Source organism: Sarcophilus harrisii, chromosome 1, assembly GCF_902635505.1.
Source record: "Sarcophilus harrisii chromosome 1, mSarHar1.11, whole genome shotgun sequence".
In the NCBI taxonomy this organism is placed as follows: Eukaryota; Metazoa; Chordata; class Mammalia; order Dasyuromorphia; family Dasyuridae; genus Sarcophilus; species Sarcophilus harrisii.
The window spans coordinates 574,485,711-574,503,016 of NC_045426.1; the positions used below are offsets into that span (position 1 = coordinate 574,485,711).

The 17,306-nt window shown below is 35.3% G+C and overlaps 1 protein-coding gene across 1 annotated transcript in view; it reads right to left on the minus strand.

The window, feature by feature from the left end:
- Positions 1-2,951: 2,951 nt before the first annotated feature.
- CDH17 (cadherin 17) overlaps positions 2,952-17,306 on the minus strand; it is a 36,256-nt gene continuing 21,901 nt past the window's right edge. Inside the window, exons 11-16 of the mRNA XM_012541719.2 lie at positions 13,722-13,966; positions 12,120-12,250; positions 9,414-9,653; positions 8,013-8,129; positions 7,264-7,380; positions 2,952-3,535 (exon numbers count right to left, since the gene is read on the minus strand). Coding sequence (XP_012397173.1) covers positions 3,438-3,535; positions 7,264-7,380; positions 8,013-8,129; positions 9,414-9,653; positions 12,120-12,250; positions 13,722-13,966 — 948 coding nt within the window. The 3' untranslated portion in view covers positions 2,952-3,437. The remainder of the gene's footprint in view (positions 3,536-7,263; positions 7,381-8,012; positions 8,130-9,413; positions 9,654-12,119; positions 12,251-13,721; positions 13,967-17,306) is intronic.

Genomic DNA, 17,306 nt, shown 5'->3' on the forward strand with positions numbered 1-17,306 from the left:
ACAATAATATTCCATAATATTCATATACCACAATTTATTCAGCCATTCTCCAATTGATGGGCATCCTTTCAGTTTCCAGTTTCTGGCCACTACAAAGAGGGCTGCCACAAACATTCGTGCACATACAGGTCCCTTGCCCTCCTTTAAAATCTCTTTGGGATATAAGTCCAGTAGTAACACTGCTGGATCAAAGGGTAATGCACTAATTTTTCTTTTCTTTTCTTTTTTTTTATTTAATAGCCTTTTATTTACAGGATATATACATGGGTAACTTTACAGCATTAACAATTGCCAAACCTCTTGTTCCAATTTTTCACCTCTTACCCCCCCCACCCCCTCCCCTAAATGGCAGGATGACCAGTAGATGTTAAATATATTAAAATATAACTTAGATACACAATAAGTATACATGACCAAAACATTATTTTGCTGTACAAAAAGAATCAGACTCTGAATTATTGTACAATTAGCTTGTGAAGGAAATCAAAAATGCAGGTGAATGCACTAATTTTTCAATCATTTCCCAATTGTCCTCCCCCACTCCTTCTTAACATACCTTATCTTTGACTTTGTCACCTTTCCTTTCCTGTCCCCTTCCAAAAAAGAGCTACAAAGTAAGGACAGAAGAGTAAAATGAACTAATAAAATGCAGAGCCATCCTAGAGGAAGTCAAATACAGTGGGAGTTCCATCCTGTCTCCAGGCTCTGGCATTGCTGTACTGACATGGCAGAGGTATATGAAGAGCCAATTAGATTCCCAAGGGCAAAGAAAGGGAACCCATTGTACAAGGTGGCTGCTTCCCTTTTGGAGACGTTTGGCCACTCCTTGTGCAAGAGGTCATGGAATACCCGGTGGACAGTGCTATGGGGGAGAGAAGAAGGGAGCTGGCTTTCTCCTCCCCATCAGCTAACTTGCTGTTTTGTGGAACTCCTCCCTGGGCATATGGTCATTCCATTCCTCTTGAAACTGAGGCAATTCCTCTTGTTTTGATTGTGCCAGGGGCCACATCTTCAGGCAGTCCTGTTTCATTGAGCTTCTGCTGGCAGAGAGCCAGGCAGGCTTGGTTGTAAAGCCTGGGACCAAACAATGTTTCCTCTAAATCCTGTACTATATTCAAGAGTAACTAAAAATTGCTGTGTAAACACACCAACTATTTTTATTTCTTTCTTCCACTTGCTTTTATGCTTCCTCCTCCAACTTTTCCAAAAGTAGATTTTCAAATCCTGTGTCTTACATGTCAGCATCCATTCTGAGCAATGGAAAAAATGAGAAAACAGCAGATGAACGTACGTTCCACTTTTCTCCACCTTTTGTCTTCTTTTTCTGCTTGATTTCCCCACCCCTGATGTCACAGTCTTTTTTCCGAATGAAGGACAAACCCTACCTCACTTAATGAAGATCACATGAATAAATAAACTTTTAGTTGGAATGCAACCAATATGTTGAGGATGGAATTAGTATGTGGTGATATAAAATATTATTTCCTTCTTAACCCTGAACATAGAAGAAAGAAATTCGATGAAAATTTTCATATTGTATTGTCCCAGATAATAGGATTCCTAATGGGCAATAAAAGTTCCTAATAGACTTCTCTGGTGGTTTGCTATTTCCTTTTCCAATGGATTAAGGCAAACAGAGATTAAGTGACTAGCCCAGTCTGAGTCTGGATTTTAACTCAGGTCTTCCTGAAGCCCAGTGCTCTAACCTACTTGTCTGCATGTAGTAGGGATTTAATAAATATTTTTGAAAGTGATTACTCTTTAGACTATCCCATGACTTTTACCGTGCCTATTATAAGTTCTGTAACATCTCCCTGCCTGTATCCCACTTCTGCCACTCAATCATTTCTCATGCTTGATAAAATTGACTCCCAAAGAAGGAAGTCTGACTTCACAAGCTACTTGCTTTTAGACCTTTGAGCCTCTAGAACACGAGAATAAGTGGTGGAGATTATGTTCAGGGGTGGGGGACTGTGAATGTGAGGAATTTAAGGTTCTTTGAGAATGCTATCAACAAGGAGAAATAGAGGAGACTCAGCTTCTTCTAATTGATTAAGACTTGATCAATCATGCAGCAAGCCAAATTTTAAGTGTAAAATTTTGAAAACATAGATGATAACAGAAGTGGCCAAAATGAGCTTTTCTTTTCAGGAACACATCTAAAAGAGTGAATGAACAAAGTCATTTGGTACATAGATGGTTGGTTTTTTACTTTGTTAAAAATTTTAAAAATTAAATAATCTGCCATTGGAAGTTGTAATCTAATGGCTAGGTTAGCTAAGATTCATAGCACTTTAATTTTTTTTCCTTTCAGGTTCCTCTAATGCTGAAAAAAAAGAGACTCTGATATTTCATAGATAGTCAATTCATTGATCATCTTGGCTATCTTTTTTCCAAGTACCTCTCCATAACCAATGACAAGATCTAAAAATGGAAGTAGAAGAACAAAGAAACAAATCCATACAAGACAATTTTACTTTTATTTTTCACATCAACACTTCTTCGGGGTTTTTTTCTTACATAGAAAAAAAAATGAAAAAAAAAACCCACGCACCACCAAAACTCTCTTAAAATACACATACAAGAACCACACAAAGTTGTAAACTAGCAGCCCAAGAGAACAATGATATACTTGTAAAAGGCATGTTAATTGTTGAACTTCTGCACCATGAGCCATGGCTAAAATATAGGAAAGCTGCAAATGAAGATTACCAGGTTCAGACCATTTTAAAACTGGGAAATCTAGCAAATCATGCTGAGGGGGAAAAAAAAAACCTAATGACTTTGAATTTTGTTATTCACAATGCAAGGCAAGTCCCAGTTTTGCTCTTTTCCTTCTGTTATAAACTTTCCATACAAATGAAATAATGGTTCATGGAGGAAGGGAGAGAAGGAATAAGAGAGAGAGAGAGAGAGAGAGAGAGAGAGAGAGAGAGAGAGAGAGAGAGAGAGAGAAGGAGAGGGAAGGAGGGAGGGAGATATTGTATTGTTTTCTACAATGGTATTAAATAAAATGGCAATTTTCAGGTCCTGATTATAAATAATTGAGGATCTGTGATTTTTTTCAAGGTGGGAATTGCCTTGATCATTGTCATCTAAACTGCTTTGTGCTAGAGGCAATATTTGAACCATCTCTTCCTGACTCAACTTTGTACTCTTTCGACTATAGAGCCAGACCTCTTGGGTCTAAGTGCTCTTGGATAAATAAGAAAAGGCAATACAGAAGCAGCATATGTTATGGAAGAATGGAAAGTATGTGCATGTATAATATTTTTAAAGTAAGTAAAGATTGGGTGAGAGGAAATTTCTGTCAAAAATCTGAAAGAATAGATATAGACCTAAATGTTTGCATTTTTCCAAAAATACAATGGTGAAATAAAAAGTCATGATGGTAAAATATACATCTTGTAGTTAGACTAAAAATCCATCCTCCAAAATCATGTCCTTAGTGGTACATTTTCAGGTGACTGAGCAAGTTCAGAATTGGTTTTATTCTTTTTCTTCAAATGGATAAATGTAGCTGCTAAAATCACACCTGAAAGAGAAAAACCCATTGTTAAATAGTTGCTATTAAAAAAATACACTGTTATTTAATATGTTTGCAAAAGGTTCTTATGAATCAACACAGGATAGAGATCAGGAGTAGCTAGGTGGCAAAGTATACAGAATATGGAGCCTGAAGTCAGAAAGACTCATCTTCTTTGGTTCAAATATGGCCTCAGACATTTACTAGCTGTGTGATCCTGAGCAAGTCATAGAACCTCTTTGCCTCAGTTTCCCCATTTGTCTAATGAGCTGGAGAAGGAAATGGCAAGCTACTCCAGTATCTCTGCCAAGAAACCCTAAATGGGGTCATAAAGAGTTGGGCATGACTAAAATGACTGAACAACAAATGATTTCATTGATATATGAGACCACTAATCTATACATAAAGATCTCTTTTGGGATATATTGAATTAGTTTTAAAGTATAATATAATCCATATTTTTATTTTTTTATTTTTATAATTTACAATATTTATATTGTAAAATGTTTATGTTTTTATATATAATATTATATGTTATATAACAATATATTTATATATAATATTTATATTTATAATTACAATATTTTTATTTACTTTAAAATATTTTATTAAATATTTCCCAGCTACCATGTCTTTGATATATCTATAGAGAGTTGTTTTAGAGTGCTGAGAGGTTAAGAGGTTTTCCAGGGTTATAGAGCCAACAAGGCTCAGAGACAAGGTCTGAAGGTAGGCTTTATGTCCAATAAACCATACTGCCTTTTCATAATACAATCAACCATTCATATTAAATAACACACACTCTTCTTAGGGCTTAATGAAGAAGAAATATAGCTTAAGGGATAGAAGTTTTGTGGTGTTTTTTTTTCACTAAGACAGAAGCTATCTTAACATTTCATTTTCAACAAGTCAGTAAGAATATAACCAGAACCTGACATGTTTGACACAATGCTAGATATCACAGAATATACAAAAAGAATCTTAAGAGATATGTAGAGAGTGGGAGCCTGGATTTGCTCCAGAGGCTGGTGCAGCTGTTCAGAGTCACTCCTGGGCTTAGCTCCACCAGGTGCTTTGCACACCTCTTGGTTTGAATGACCAAGAATTAAACTTTGGAAAGGCAAAGTGTTTTGAAATATTTTCCTTAGTTTGAACTATCGGCACATTATACTTCCTTCAGTTCTTGACTCTGACAACTGAAGAGAAATTGTGTTTTATCATTCTTTTAAATTCATAGATTGTGTTTTTAAATTTTAATTACTAACATGGCTTTAATTGAATTTTATCGTTCATGGATGCCTATTTAATTTTTTAAAAAGGAAAAAAAAATTTTCTGTTGTTGTTTTTTCCATCATGTCTGACTCTTCATGACCCTATTTGGGGTTTTCTTGGCAAAGATACTGGTTTGTTTGCCATTTACTTCTCTAGCTCATTTGACAGATGAGGAAACTGAGGCAAACAGGATTAAATAACTTTCCCATCATCACACAGCTAGTAAGTGTCTAAGGCCTGATTTGAACTCAGGAAGAAGAGTCTACCTGACTCTATACTCAGTACTCTATCCACTGAACTATTAAAATACAGTTTACAGTCCAATCTGTAACAGTGAAAGGGTTTCCATAGATTCTACTGCTAAAATCAGAGGTCCAGAACATCTATCCCATATTTCAGTTTATTTACATATATATAAATTTATATGTAAAACATAAAATATTAAAGATATATCATTATATCTATAAAAAGATATAAAGATATCAATTTATCTATATCCAGAATATATGGATAATAAGATTAGTGGAAATACTGATTAATATTCTGTTGCAAAAATCTAAGCCCTTCCTTTTCTCCATAATCACTTTGAAAGGATTCAAATTGAGATTTTATCAAATCTACATCTAAATCATTCCCTATATATCCTAAAACAGCTGTTTCATCTGGCTTCTATTCAGAGCATGATTATTCTTCTCCAGGCTTTAATTTACCAACTTTAAAAAGGAACTGCTAGGATATCAATTAGCTATATACAAAAGACTTCTGGGAACGAGGGAACCTGTAAAAGAATTAAAATAATAGGACCTGTCATCTACTATGAAAAACTCACTCCAACAGAATTCTTCCTGGGTTATAACAGAGCTTTTTTGAGATAACATAGAGTGTGAGAGACCACAACCTTGAAAGAAGACCAAGGAAAAATGCATAGTTTCTCCCACTCCAGATATGATAACCAAAAAATTTTTACTCAGCATCTAGGCTCTGACTTAAAATATAACCCCCATCATAAAGGAAGTTATCCAAGAGACACAGGTATTTTCATGGAGTAACTTTTTAATTTTCAAATATTCTAACATTGATATTACAACTACTGCCTATATCACTTGCGTCCCTGGACATCAAAGTGTTCCTCTTCCTGAGTTTATCTGACCTCAGACAGTGTTACCCTAGACAAGTCAACTAAACACTGTATGTCTCAGTTTCTTCATTTGTCAAATGAGCTAGAGAAGAAAATGACAAATAAAGCAGTATTTTTGCCAAGAAAATCCCAAAATGGGTCACAAGAGTTGGTACAAATAAAAAACAACTAAAAAACTTAAAGATGAATATATACATATGTGTGTGTTGATACACCTATGTATACACACAAAATACACAAAAAATAAATATAAAGATTTTTTGGAGAAGGAGGGCACAAACAGTGAAGAAAAAAAGAATCCTAAAAGTTGGAAATAAGAAGTAAATACATTCCAGATATGGAGTATGGACAGTGGTAAGGTATGGGGATGGGAGGTGAACAGCCCATTTGGCTAGACTGATTAATGTGGGAAGAAGAGTCATATATAATGAGACTGGAAACTTAAGTGGGGAGCAGATTGGGAAAAGCTTTAAAAGCCCAATAAGCATATTTCATCCTAACACTGACAGGGAACAACTAGAGTTTTTTGAGGTAGGGAAGTGAAATAGTCAGACCTGTGTTCAAGATTAGCAATTTTATGGAGGAGGAATTGGAGTAGAGAGAGATATGAGGCAAAGAGATCAATTAGGAAGCTACTGAGAGTTAGAAAGTTCAGGTGAGACATCCTGAGTTAAAGTGATAGGAGTAGTGACTGTGGAGAAGAGATTGGATACAAGAGATGTGGAAATAGAAATGGCAAGATAAGAGAAATGATTGATTAAGAAGAGTAAAGGAGTATGTGGATGGAGTAAGGCTGTGAACTTGGAAGACTGGAAGACTGATCAGAGTGAAATTTGGAAAATGGTAGATTGGGCAAGACAGGTAGAAAGCAAGTTCTATTTGGGACATATTGAAATTATCTGCTCTCAAAAGGCAAAAAGATAGGTTCTATGCTCCACTTCAGTGAAAGGCAGCATGGCTCGGTGTTTTGAAAGAGCACTGGCTTTAGAGTCAAAAGACCTGGGTTTGAGTCTTCAGAATATATTCATTGCGTGATTTTGGTCACTTAGTTCATCCTCTTCCAGTCTCGGTTTTTTCACATGTAAAACAAGGATAACAATATACTCTAGACACACATAACTCACAGGTTTTCTTGAGAGATGGAATGAGATAACAAAATGTGACACAAACTTTAGCTGCTGATATTACTAACATGTTTTGTTCATGACAATTAGCTCTACTTGCTACCAGCACAGCTAATGGCATATGGATGCAGGTGTCAGCTCAAGCCCCACACTGCTTCTTGGACTAAGGGCTATCACATCTGGATCTAAGAAATGACACTCACCAATGACCAAGAACGTTACTAGGAATGTTCCAACTGCCATGGCCACGGTGGGCATCCCAGAAAAAGAATCTGGTTCCTGGTAGCACCATCCATCACTAGCACACTTGCACATAGTGACTGAAAAGCAAAACAAATGTTATTTAGTGTGGGTTATTACCTTGAGATAAAAAGATCCTTCTTCCCTGTCCTTCTACCCCACAAAGACATCTCTTCTGTTCTTTCATGTCCTGATTTGAGAATTCCCTAGAATAGAGAACTCTCAATGAAGAAACTCATCAGTGCAAATATAGATCTACTATATAACTTCTAATCTTGGGGAGTTGCCTGGAGAGCTTAGAGACTGATTTACTCCTTCACACAGTCAGCACTTATTAGAAACAAGTCTCCAACACAGGACTTCATGGCTCTGAAGCCAGTTCTCTATTTCCAGTACTATCTCAAACTCTCCCTTCTTTTTTTTTTTTTTTTTCAATTTCCTCATCATCTCCCCCTTTAGACCGTTAGTCTGTAAGCTGAAGGCAAAAACTATCTATTCCCTTTCTTTGTATCTCTAGCTCTTGGTCTAGTGTCTAACACTTAACAGGTACTTAATAAATATTCATTGATAGACTAACTCTATAAAACAAATGAAGAAAGAGCACAGACTCCCAGGAAGTTATTCCTAACCAGTAAACATTATATACATATATATATATATATATATATATATATATATATATACATATATATATGACTGAGATATAACTTACCTGGGAAAGAGACAGTGTTTTCTAAGGGTGGTTTTCCACCATCATTAATTTTTACTGAAACTTCATATACTTTCTCTTCGAAATTTGTATGTTTTATGGAAACTTTAGCATGGCTGCCTGTCAAAAGGAGAAATTAGACAAAGATTCAAAGGAATGCATGAGACAGAAGCAAGTAAGGTCTGGTACCTTAAACTCTCTGTTGTGGGAACACTTTTCCCATCTTTAAAGTAAGGTCCAAATCAATGGCCAAGCAGAGCAGACAGCACAGCCATCAGGGTGTGAAACCAAAGACTTGGTTTCAAAGTCTTTTCCAGCTTTGCTTGTATACTAAAAATAAGTGGTCACATTTATGTAGCATGGGAATTAGATTATACAAAGCAGAAAGAAAATGTTACCCCTAAATTCTTGGAGTCAGAATGACTAAAGCACTTTATTATTAACACTATCCTTCCATTTAAGATCATAGATTTAGCATTAGAAGGAATGTTAGAGCCCCCCTATCCTAAAGATGCTTAACTTCTTGAATCCTTTTAGCAATATGGCAAAGCCTATGCATCCCTTTTCAAAATAATGTTTTTACATGCATTAACTTATTAATAATACAAACATTATTATGTGATTAAATATTTTGATTAAAGATAATTAATCACATATTGTATAATAATTATACTATGAAATATTAACAATAATATGAATAATAACTTAAAGATGCTCTTTTCACTCTACCCCAAAGACCCTCTCCTAGTATAGAGCTAGCATAAATGTATATCTCTAGTTTCTTTTTAAATCTTTCTCTTTATTTTTTAAAAAATAAAATTAACGGGTTTCCAAAACTCATACTAGTTACTTAGAGTATTCTCTTCACAAAACAACTCACTTATTCTTTCCCTTCAATTTGTCTGCCTAGATTTTAAAAAAGTTTGTAGAAGTCCTCTATCTTGACTCATAGATATGACATAGAAAAATAACCAATAAGCTACATGGAAAAGGACACTGAGGGGGAAAATACAAAGGATATATTCAGAAATGAATTATATAAAACAAAAGGTATCAATAAAGATAAGGTCGTTTTAGTGAATAGTCACTGAAAATGGTTTTCATGACCACCAATGATCAATCTAACTGTAGTCGATGATGCTATTCTGTGAGCTCAATTCCTTCTCTATCCCAAGTCAAGAAAGTTATTTAGGTGAGAATATCTTTTGTGCTGAAAATTCTTCATTCTTCTAACACTAAAGACATTCTTCTGGTGGTAGCTTCTTTAAATTCAAAATAGTCTAACATCCTATCAACAAGCAGAAAGTCAACCTTAGTTTAATGCTGCAAGTTTATGAAAATATAATCAAATATTTCACCAAGATTTAAATGTAGTCTACAAGCTAAATCTTCTTATCAACTCACCATTGATTTTGGAAATTTCCCAATCATTTTGCAACTTGGTATTGCCAAGGGAAAAATCAAATCGTGGACCCCAAGCTGGTTGCTGATCATCATCAGTAGCTTCGATAATGAGACTTCCTGGTTTAGAAAGTGGATAGCAAAAGAATAAACCAGTGTAGTCTTTCACTAATCGAGGAGGGTTGTCATTTACATCCAGAAGGGCTAAGTGGAAATATACTGAGGAAGTCAGATGGGATCCACCTAAAGGAAAAAAACATTTGCAGTCAGTGTGGTATTTCTATATTTTCCCTCATGACAAAAATGAATGAATAGATAAATAAATGAAAGAAGGTTCCTTTCTTTCAAAAAATTTGGCCACAGTTATTTCTCCTTATTTTTTCACCTGATATCTGCCTGATTCTAAAAGAGTAAGCTTAGATTTCTTATGCTTCTCCATTGCCCCAGAACTTAGAACAATATCTGACACATAGTAACTTAATAAATATTTATTGTCCCCTCTGCTGGATTTCTCTATCTTTATTCTATATTTCCTTGTCTATACTTTACCTTAACAATGACAACAATAATAAGATTTTCCTTGTTATTTTATTCTTATATTCCTCTCGAGTAATAAAGGCTAGAAATAGTCATTTCTGAACCAAGGATTTCTGCACTTTGGGTGAGATTCACAATACTTCCATCAGTGGTAGCAATTATAAATATGGTCTAAGTTGAGTGTTAATCCTCATGTTATGTTGAGGGTAGGTGTAATAATTTAGTTGAATCCTTTAGATTTTTCATCATTAATTCAACTCTTCTTTGTATGTCAGGAGAAGGCAAGAAAGACCTTTAACACATTGGATGCACCTTCTATGATGATCATATGGGAGGCCATGGTCAAGAATTGTTCAAGCTAAGCAGCAATGGATGAGTTGCAGCCTAATCAAAGAGTAGAACTTTTGAATCAATGAGATTACAAATCCATTTAAATATTAGAATAATCTCATCTTGTGAAATTCCAGTAAAATATCCATTTCAATTATTTATCTTAATATGCACTTAGACATTTCCTATTGTAAAGGCAAGCCAAAGTACCCCTTGTGATGCCTCTGCTGTATAGTCTTTCCATTGTAGGATATCTGCAAGGAAAGGTTTGCTTAGCCCTTGTCATGAGTGCCATAAAGGAGATTTATGATTTGGAAGAAACTGAAAGTAAATGTCTAAGGATTATTCTAACTTACTAAGGATTTATGATTTAACTTAATATCATATAAGACTTCTGAGAGGATAAGGTGATCAGTATTTTACATACCTAGACTAACAGTTGGAGCTCTCTCCATCTCTCTCTCTGTCTCTGTCTCTCTCTGTCTGTCTGTCTCTCTATATATACTATCCCATTTACAACCTAGTCTATGTAAACTCTGATGTAGCTTTGTTAATATATTTCGTGTCTCACAGGCTCATAAATTTAGAATAGGAAGGGACCTTAGAAGTTTTTTATTCTAATCCTCTCTTTTTACAGATAAGGTGACTAAGGTTCAGAAAGGTCAAGAAAACTGAGACTGAAAATGTAATTGGGTCAATAGTAATTTCTCTTGTTGGTATCAGTTGTATGGGGAACAACAGTGGAATTTCCTAGTAGTTTTGTCTTTTGTTCTTATTTCTGAAAGTATCAAAAATAATCTTCATGCCAGTAATTGAAATGGATTGTAGAACCTTTCATTTTCTTTTCAAATGTTTCAGTGATAGAAAATTGAAGTTTCAGGAGATAAGGCAAAGTAATGAGATGTTATTGAGTTTCAAATAAATCTACAATGGCATTTCTCAGCTCACACTACCTTTAGAAGTCTCTGGATGACAGATATTGGTGGCAGATCATATTCTTCCTATTGAAAGAAATTCTAGGCCATATCAAGTATGAAGAGGGAAAGGGAATGAGAGCATTGTCACAGAGCCCAGATAGACTCCACATATGTTCCACTTTAACCAGAGCATTTGCTGGGAGGACAGATATTTCCAAAGTCAGGTTTCCTACTTTAGCAGGGCCCCAAAGATCTAGAGAACCCTAGAAAGAGATAAACTGAGACCAAATTTTTCTTTATTTTAAATCCCTTCTTTCTTATTATACTAGGACAGAGCTAAATTGAAGATAAAATAAGTACATATATAGCATTGAAAAGACTTTCCATTAGATTTTGTATCTCTGGAGATCCTCATGACATGTTGCTGTGCTCCAACTTCCAGCATCTATCTGGCACTCCAGATCCTATCTTGGGACCCTGAGCTTTTGATTAGTGAATATTCACCATATCTAGCCCCAATTCACTCCCACCAAGATTCTCCATGGCCAGACAACTTTATGTTATGCCATCAAATAATCTTCCCCTTACCAGCTTTGAACCTCTAGCTTTGAGAGAAGCAATCATTCCTAGAAAGACTGTGCCAATCAACTTCCCTATGATTTTACTCCCCAGACCTGTGACTTCCCTGATCAAAACCACTTTTCTCCCCACTATATGTGTGTTTTTTCTTCAATTAGATTATAAGATTCTTGAAGAAAGAGATTATCTTGTTTCTTTGTATTTGCTTCCATAATATTTAGCTCAGTACTTGGCTCACTTCATTCACATTCAATCCAAATAGCTAATAAATTACTCTTTCTGCCTCTATTTGCCCCTTTTACCATTAGCTATTGATCTATTTCCTAAAATCCACATAATTGCTCACCTTTCTCAGTGGCTATTACTTTCACTTGATAATATTTTTCAGTTTCTCTGTCCAAGGATCTCATGGTAAAGATCTCACCAGTGACTCCATCAATTCTCAGCCAGCCTCGGGTGTCCCCACTCAAGGAGTAACTTCACAAAGGAAATGGAGTAAAAGAAACATTACATTATTTTACATAAAATAAATTAGTTTTGTTAAATGGCACTATCATTTATGTCATTTACTATCAAACCATTTGCCATTTAAATTCTTTTTTAATTGTTAATGTCTTTTAATAGTATTTTATTTTCTAAATACATGCAGATAGTTTTCAACATTCATCTTTGCAAAACCTTGTATTCCAAATCTGGATTCAAACTCAAGTCTTAATTATTTCAGGTACTACCACTCTCTCTTTCTCTCTCTTCTTTTTTTTTTTTACTTTATTTTTTTTGAGTGTTTTTTTGAAGGGGTGGGAAATCCATGTTTCCTTTCACAACATGACTTATGGAAATCTTTTGCATAACTTCACGTGTGGTTTCTTAATGGGCTCTGGACATGGGAATAAGGGAGAGAATCTGAAACTCAAAAAAATTTAAAGCAAATGTTAAAAAATGTTTTAAATGTAACTGAGGAAAATATTAAATATTTTTTTAAAAAGAAAGAAATTAGGACTTGGGTTTTAGATCCAGTCCTACTACTTCACACCTGAGTGATCTTGGGAACGTTATTTAGCCAATGATTGCTCATCTATAAAACAGGGGTGCTCATGCTCACTTCATAGAAATAGTGTGAGGCACAAATGAGATCTTCCATGTGAAAACTCTATAAAGTTGTAAGCTGCTATCACATGCAGATATAAAAATAAGAAATTGCATAGTACTTTAAAGGTTGCAAATTGTTTTACAGTTATTATCTCATTTTATCTTTGCAACAATCCTAGGAGCTAGATCTCATATTATGAGGAATAATGAAGAAACTGAGGCACTTTGAAGTTGTGGTTTGCCTACGGCAAGTAAATTGCCTACCTGGCCAGTAAATTTTTTATAAAGCTATATTTGAACTAAGATCTTCCTGACTCCAAGTGTAGCAATCTATTTATTCCATGATCTAAACAAAGCTAATTTAGATGTTAGGATTCTTACAAGGTGCTAAAGCCAGTGGAATTGATAGGCACTTCGGGAGATTCACCAAGAAATTCACAAGTCACAAGTCATAACTCCCACAATCCCACATTATAATTTAGAGAAGAGAAGAACACTATAAATTTCCTTAAAAATACATTTAAATCGGGGCACCTAGATGGTACAGTGGATAGAGCCTCAGCCCTGAAGTCAGGAGGACCTGAGTTCAAATCTGATTTCAGACACTTACCTACTTCCTAGCTGTGTGACCCTGGGCAAGTAACTTAACCCCAATTGCCTCAGCCCCCTCCCCCCAAATACATTCATATCATCAGGTGTATCAAATTAGCCATAGTATATCTGATCAGACTGAAAGAAGAGTTATATGTTCTACCTATTTGTTTCACATAGGAAAATATGTCCCAATCCCAAACTGCTAATTGATCTCTGTCTTTAAAATGAATGAATCTGACTTAGACAAAGGAGAACTATTCATTACCTTATTGCCTCTCCCTCAGGATCAGTGGCATTTATTGTAATCAGTTTGGTGTTTATTTCAGCATTTTCAGATATTTGTGCTTGGTACAATGCCTGGGAGAATACAGGAGCTTCATTGACATCTGACACCATAAGAATAAATTTTGCATAGGAACTTTCATTGTAACGTACATTCTGAACAAGTGGCTCAGGATTTTCAGCTTTGATTATGAGATTGTACACTGGCATCTTTTCAAAATCAAGAGGCTGTTGGGAAACAAGCAACAACAACAAAAAATGTTAATTCATGTTTTCTGCCAGTTGACTATCTTCAGAAAGATTCAAAGTTTCCTTGTTCAGCTCAAAAATATCACACAACATTATACTATCATATAACATTCTCAAGTAATTCAGGGATTCATTTCCTTAGGATACAGCTTAATAAGTAGAAACTATATCGTGTCATTTCCAAGAATTCATGAGGGGATGTTGAGGGGATGAAAGATAAGAAAGATTTAATGTTAGTATAACATATCCCACTAAACCAATCAGGACCAATCACATCATGCTTATTAAAAAAAACAACAACAATAACCCTATGTTAAGAAGTGAAGAACTTTGCCATTGCCAATGAACTTCAGGGACCTATAATTTCATGAACATGGATATATCTTCCACCAATACAGATTGCAACCCCTCTATATTTTGGTAAATGATCTTTTGGAGTTGCCAAAAAATTCATGACCCCGAACCTCTTTGAATTTAGCTAGTTTTGACTTTGGATTGCCACCCTACTATTCATCTCTAATGTAGTAATAGAAATCTTTATAGTTTATCAAATGCTAGTAGAGATTGTATTTTGTTGGCATAACCTTTGAGAACTTTGAGGGGCTTCTATGCTATATTAAGGTACTGGTGGAGGATTTTGAATCACAGATTCAGAGTTGGAAGATAACTAAGAGGTCATCTAGTTTAAGCCTCTTATTTTGCAGATGAGAAAACTGAGGTTTAAAAAGCTACAATTAACTTTTGAATTGCTTTAAAGGGAAAATGAAGTCCATGAAAAAAGTTATAATTTAATAAGATTTAATTACCAGCATTCAAGTCAAGAGGCAGTGAATCATAGTGGATAGGATTCTGGGTTTGTATTCCTACATGTACTGGCTGTGTGACCATAAGCAAATGTAGTTCCCACACCAATACTTCTCTCCTGGTAATGAAATCACAGGAGTTTAATACCTTGCTTTTTCTGAATCACTCTGTAAAGGTTGCCAATTAAAGTTCTTTGAATTGGAGGGGGGAATCCAAGAGGGAAGATATTGGGTACAGGTCCCCATTTAAACAGAAAACTATTATTACTCTTGTTAATAGGCATTCTTATGTGTGAAAATAATATGGCAAATAATAAAATTTCTTTTTAATTTGATATTTATCAGAATGGGAGAAACTCTGCTAAGGGCTGCATGACCTGTGATTTGTGTTTTTAAAACAGGGGGAAAAAATCAATCCCAGAATCTATGAATCTGAAAACTTAACTTTCACACCTGGAAAAATATTGGAACAAGAGCACATAACACAAAATACATTGGAAAAGTTTGAGAGGACGAGGCATCAAGGGGCAATCAGCATGACTTTGTGAAAAACAAGCCTGGGCAAGGATCTACCTAGACAGAGAAAATGTATACAGATTTTGTTGGTTCTGCATAAAAAGTGAAATTATGGTCTTCCCACAGCTCCTATCCTGCACCCAGGTGTTTGAAAGGTCAATTCAATCATTATAATTAATGGCCCAGAGTCACCTAAGAAGTGTGACAAACAATGTCCTCCAGGAGTTGACTCTGGCTTTGGTATTCTGCCATTTTTCAACAATTGAGAAATAACAAAATGGAAAATATGATCACTATTTTTATAGACAACACATAGCTGGTTGAAAACAAGAAGACTTTGGATTAACAAGTTATAAAATCTCATCCAAAAATTGTTTTTTAAAAAATTTTACCCAACTTTTAAAATCCTATGATCCTGAGAGATAAAATGAAACTCAAAAAAAAACAGACACATTGAGAAAATGATTACTGATAATTATTACATCAATAATTGTAACATATTTAAATTTCAGTTTAAATTGTATGAGCTTCCCCATCCATAGAAACCTATCCTTATCCCTCAGTAGCTAGTGCCCCTTCTCCAAAATTACTTCTTTCTGATAAATAGTTTAAATTTGATTATTTGAACATATTGTTCTCATCCACCCCATCCACCTCCATTTAATGTAAGCTCCTTTGAAGGAAGGAACTATTTTGGTATATTTTTCTTCATATTTCCAGCAGCTAGCAGACAGCCTGGCTCGGAGCAGGTAAGGTTTTATTGGCAGGAACCCTGGAATGGTTTTCCATTTTCTTCTCCAATTTATTTTACAGATGAGGAAACTGAAGCAAATAGGGTTAAGTGACTTGCCCAGGATCACAGCTAGTAAACCTCTATGCTAGATTTGAGCTCAAGTCTTTCCAACTGCAGATTTGGAGTTCTATCCACTGCTACTCAGCTGCTCCACTGAATAAATGAATAAAAGCCCAAAGTATAAAATAATCTTGTGAAATAGGCAATTATTGTTCCCAATTGCTAATGGGTAAATTAAAGATTATTATAATCTCCATTTGAATAAAGAAATTGAGATCTCAAAGAGATCTCAGAGAGATGTTCAGAGTTACATAGCTAATAAATGTAGAATCAAAATTCATGAGTCTGTAGCACATATTACGCCCCAATATGTCTTCATTTACAGTTCTGCAGTTTTGATGGGAGAGGGAGATTTCAAGAGGTTTATGGGTGAACTCACAAGGATTATAACATCTTCCTACTCCTAATACCAACTCTTTAAAACCTCCAGCACTCAGTAGATTGATGACTTCAAGTACTGTCATTTTTTCATATTGGTTGGTTGCTGAGATGGATGGGTTGTGTTCATCTGTAGTGTGAGGATTTTTCACAGATGCTGATCTACCTTATCTGATTCACTCAACTTTCACTTCTAGCTCTAAGAATTGTAGCATGTGCAGCGGCCACACCTTAGTAAACTGTCTCTTCAGAGGGGTTAAACCAGGTTGGATGGATTAGAGGGATGTCTACCCCAGTATATGAAGACTTCTTCCAGGAGAATGGATGGGTGGGTGGATGAGAAAAGTTTGTTCCAATGGCCATGAAGGCAGCTGAAGCAGGTGCTATGGAGCTCTTAGAGCTTAGTTAGACATCAAAGATGCCAAAGTCATCTACAGCATGCTGGGCCATTGCCACTGTCCTGCCACTAGATTTCAATGATTCTGGAAGAGAGAGTAAAACTGAAGAGCAAGGCAACTCTGCTTTAGTATTACCCATGATCTCATAGATCCTCTTCAAAAATAAAGGACAAACAATAATTTTGCAGATGAGGAAACTAAATTCAAGAGAAGCCAAACGACTTTTTTTTAATTACAACAGCATAATCAACTATCAGAAATCTAAAGTTCTGATCAAACTTGCTAGCCATGGTGCTGAAAGGGCTCTCTCCTCATTCATTCCAATGTCTGAGCCTTGTGGCAATACGGGAAAACTTCTCAAAAGAACAGCC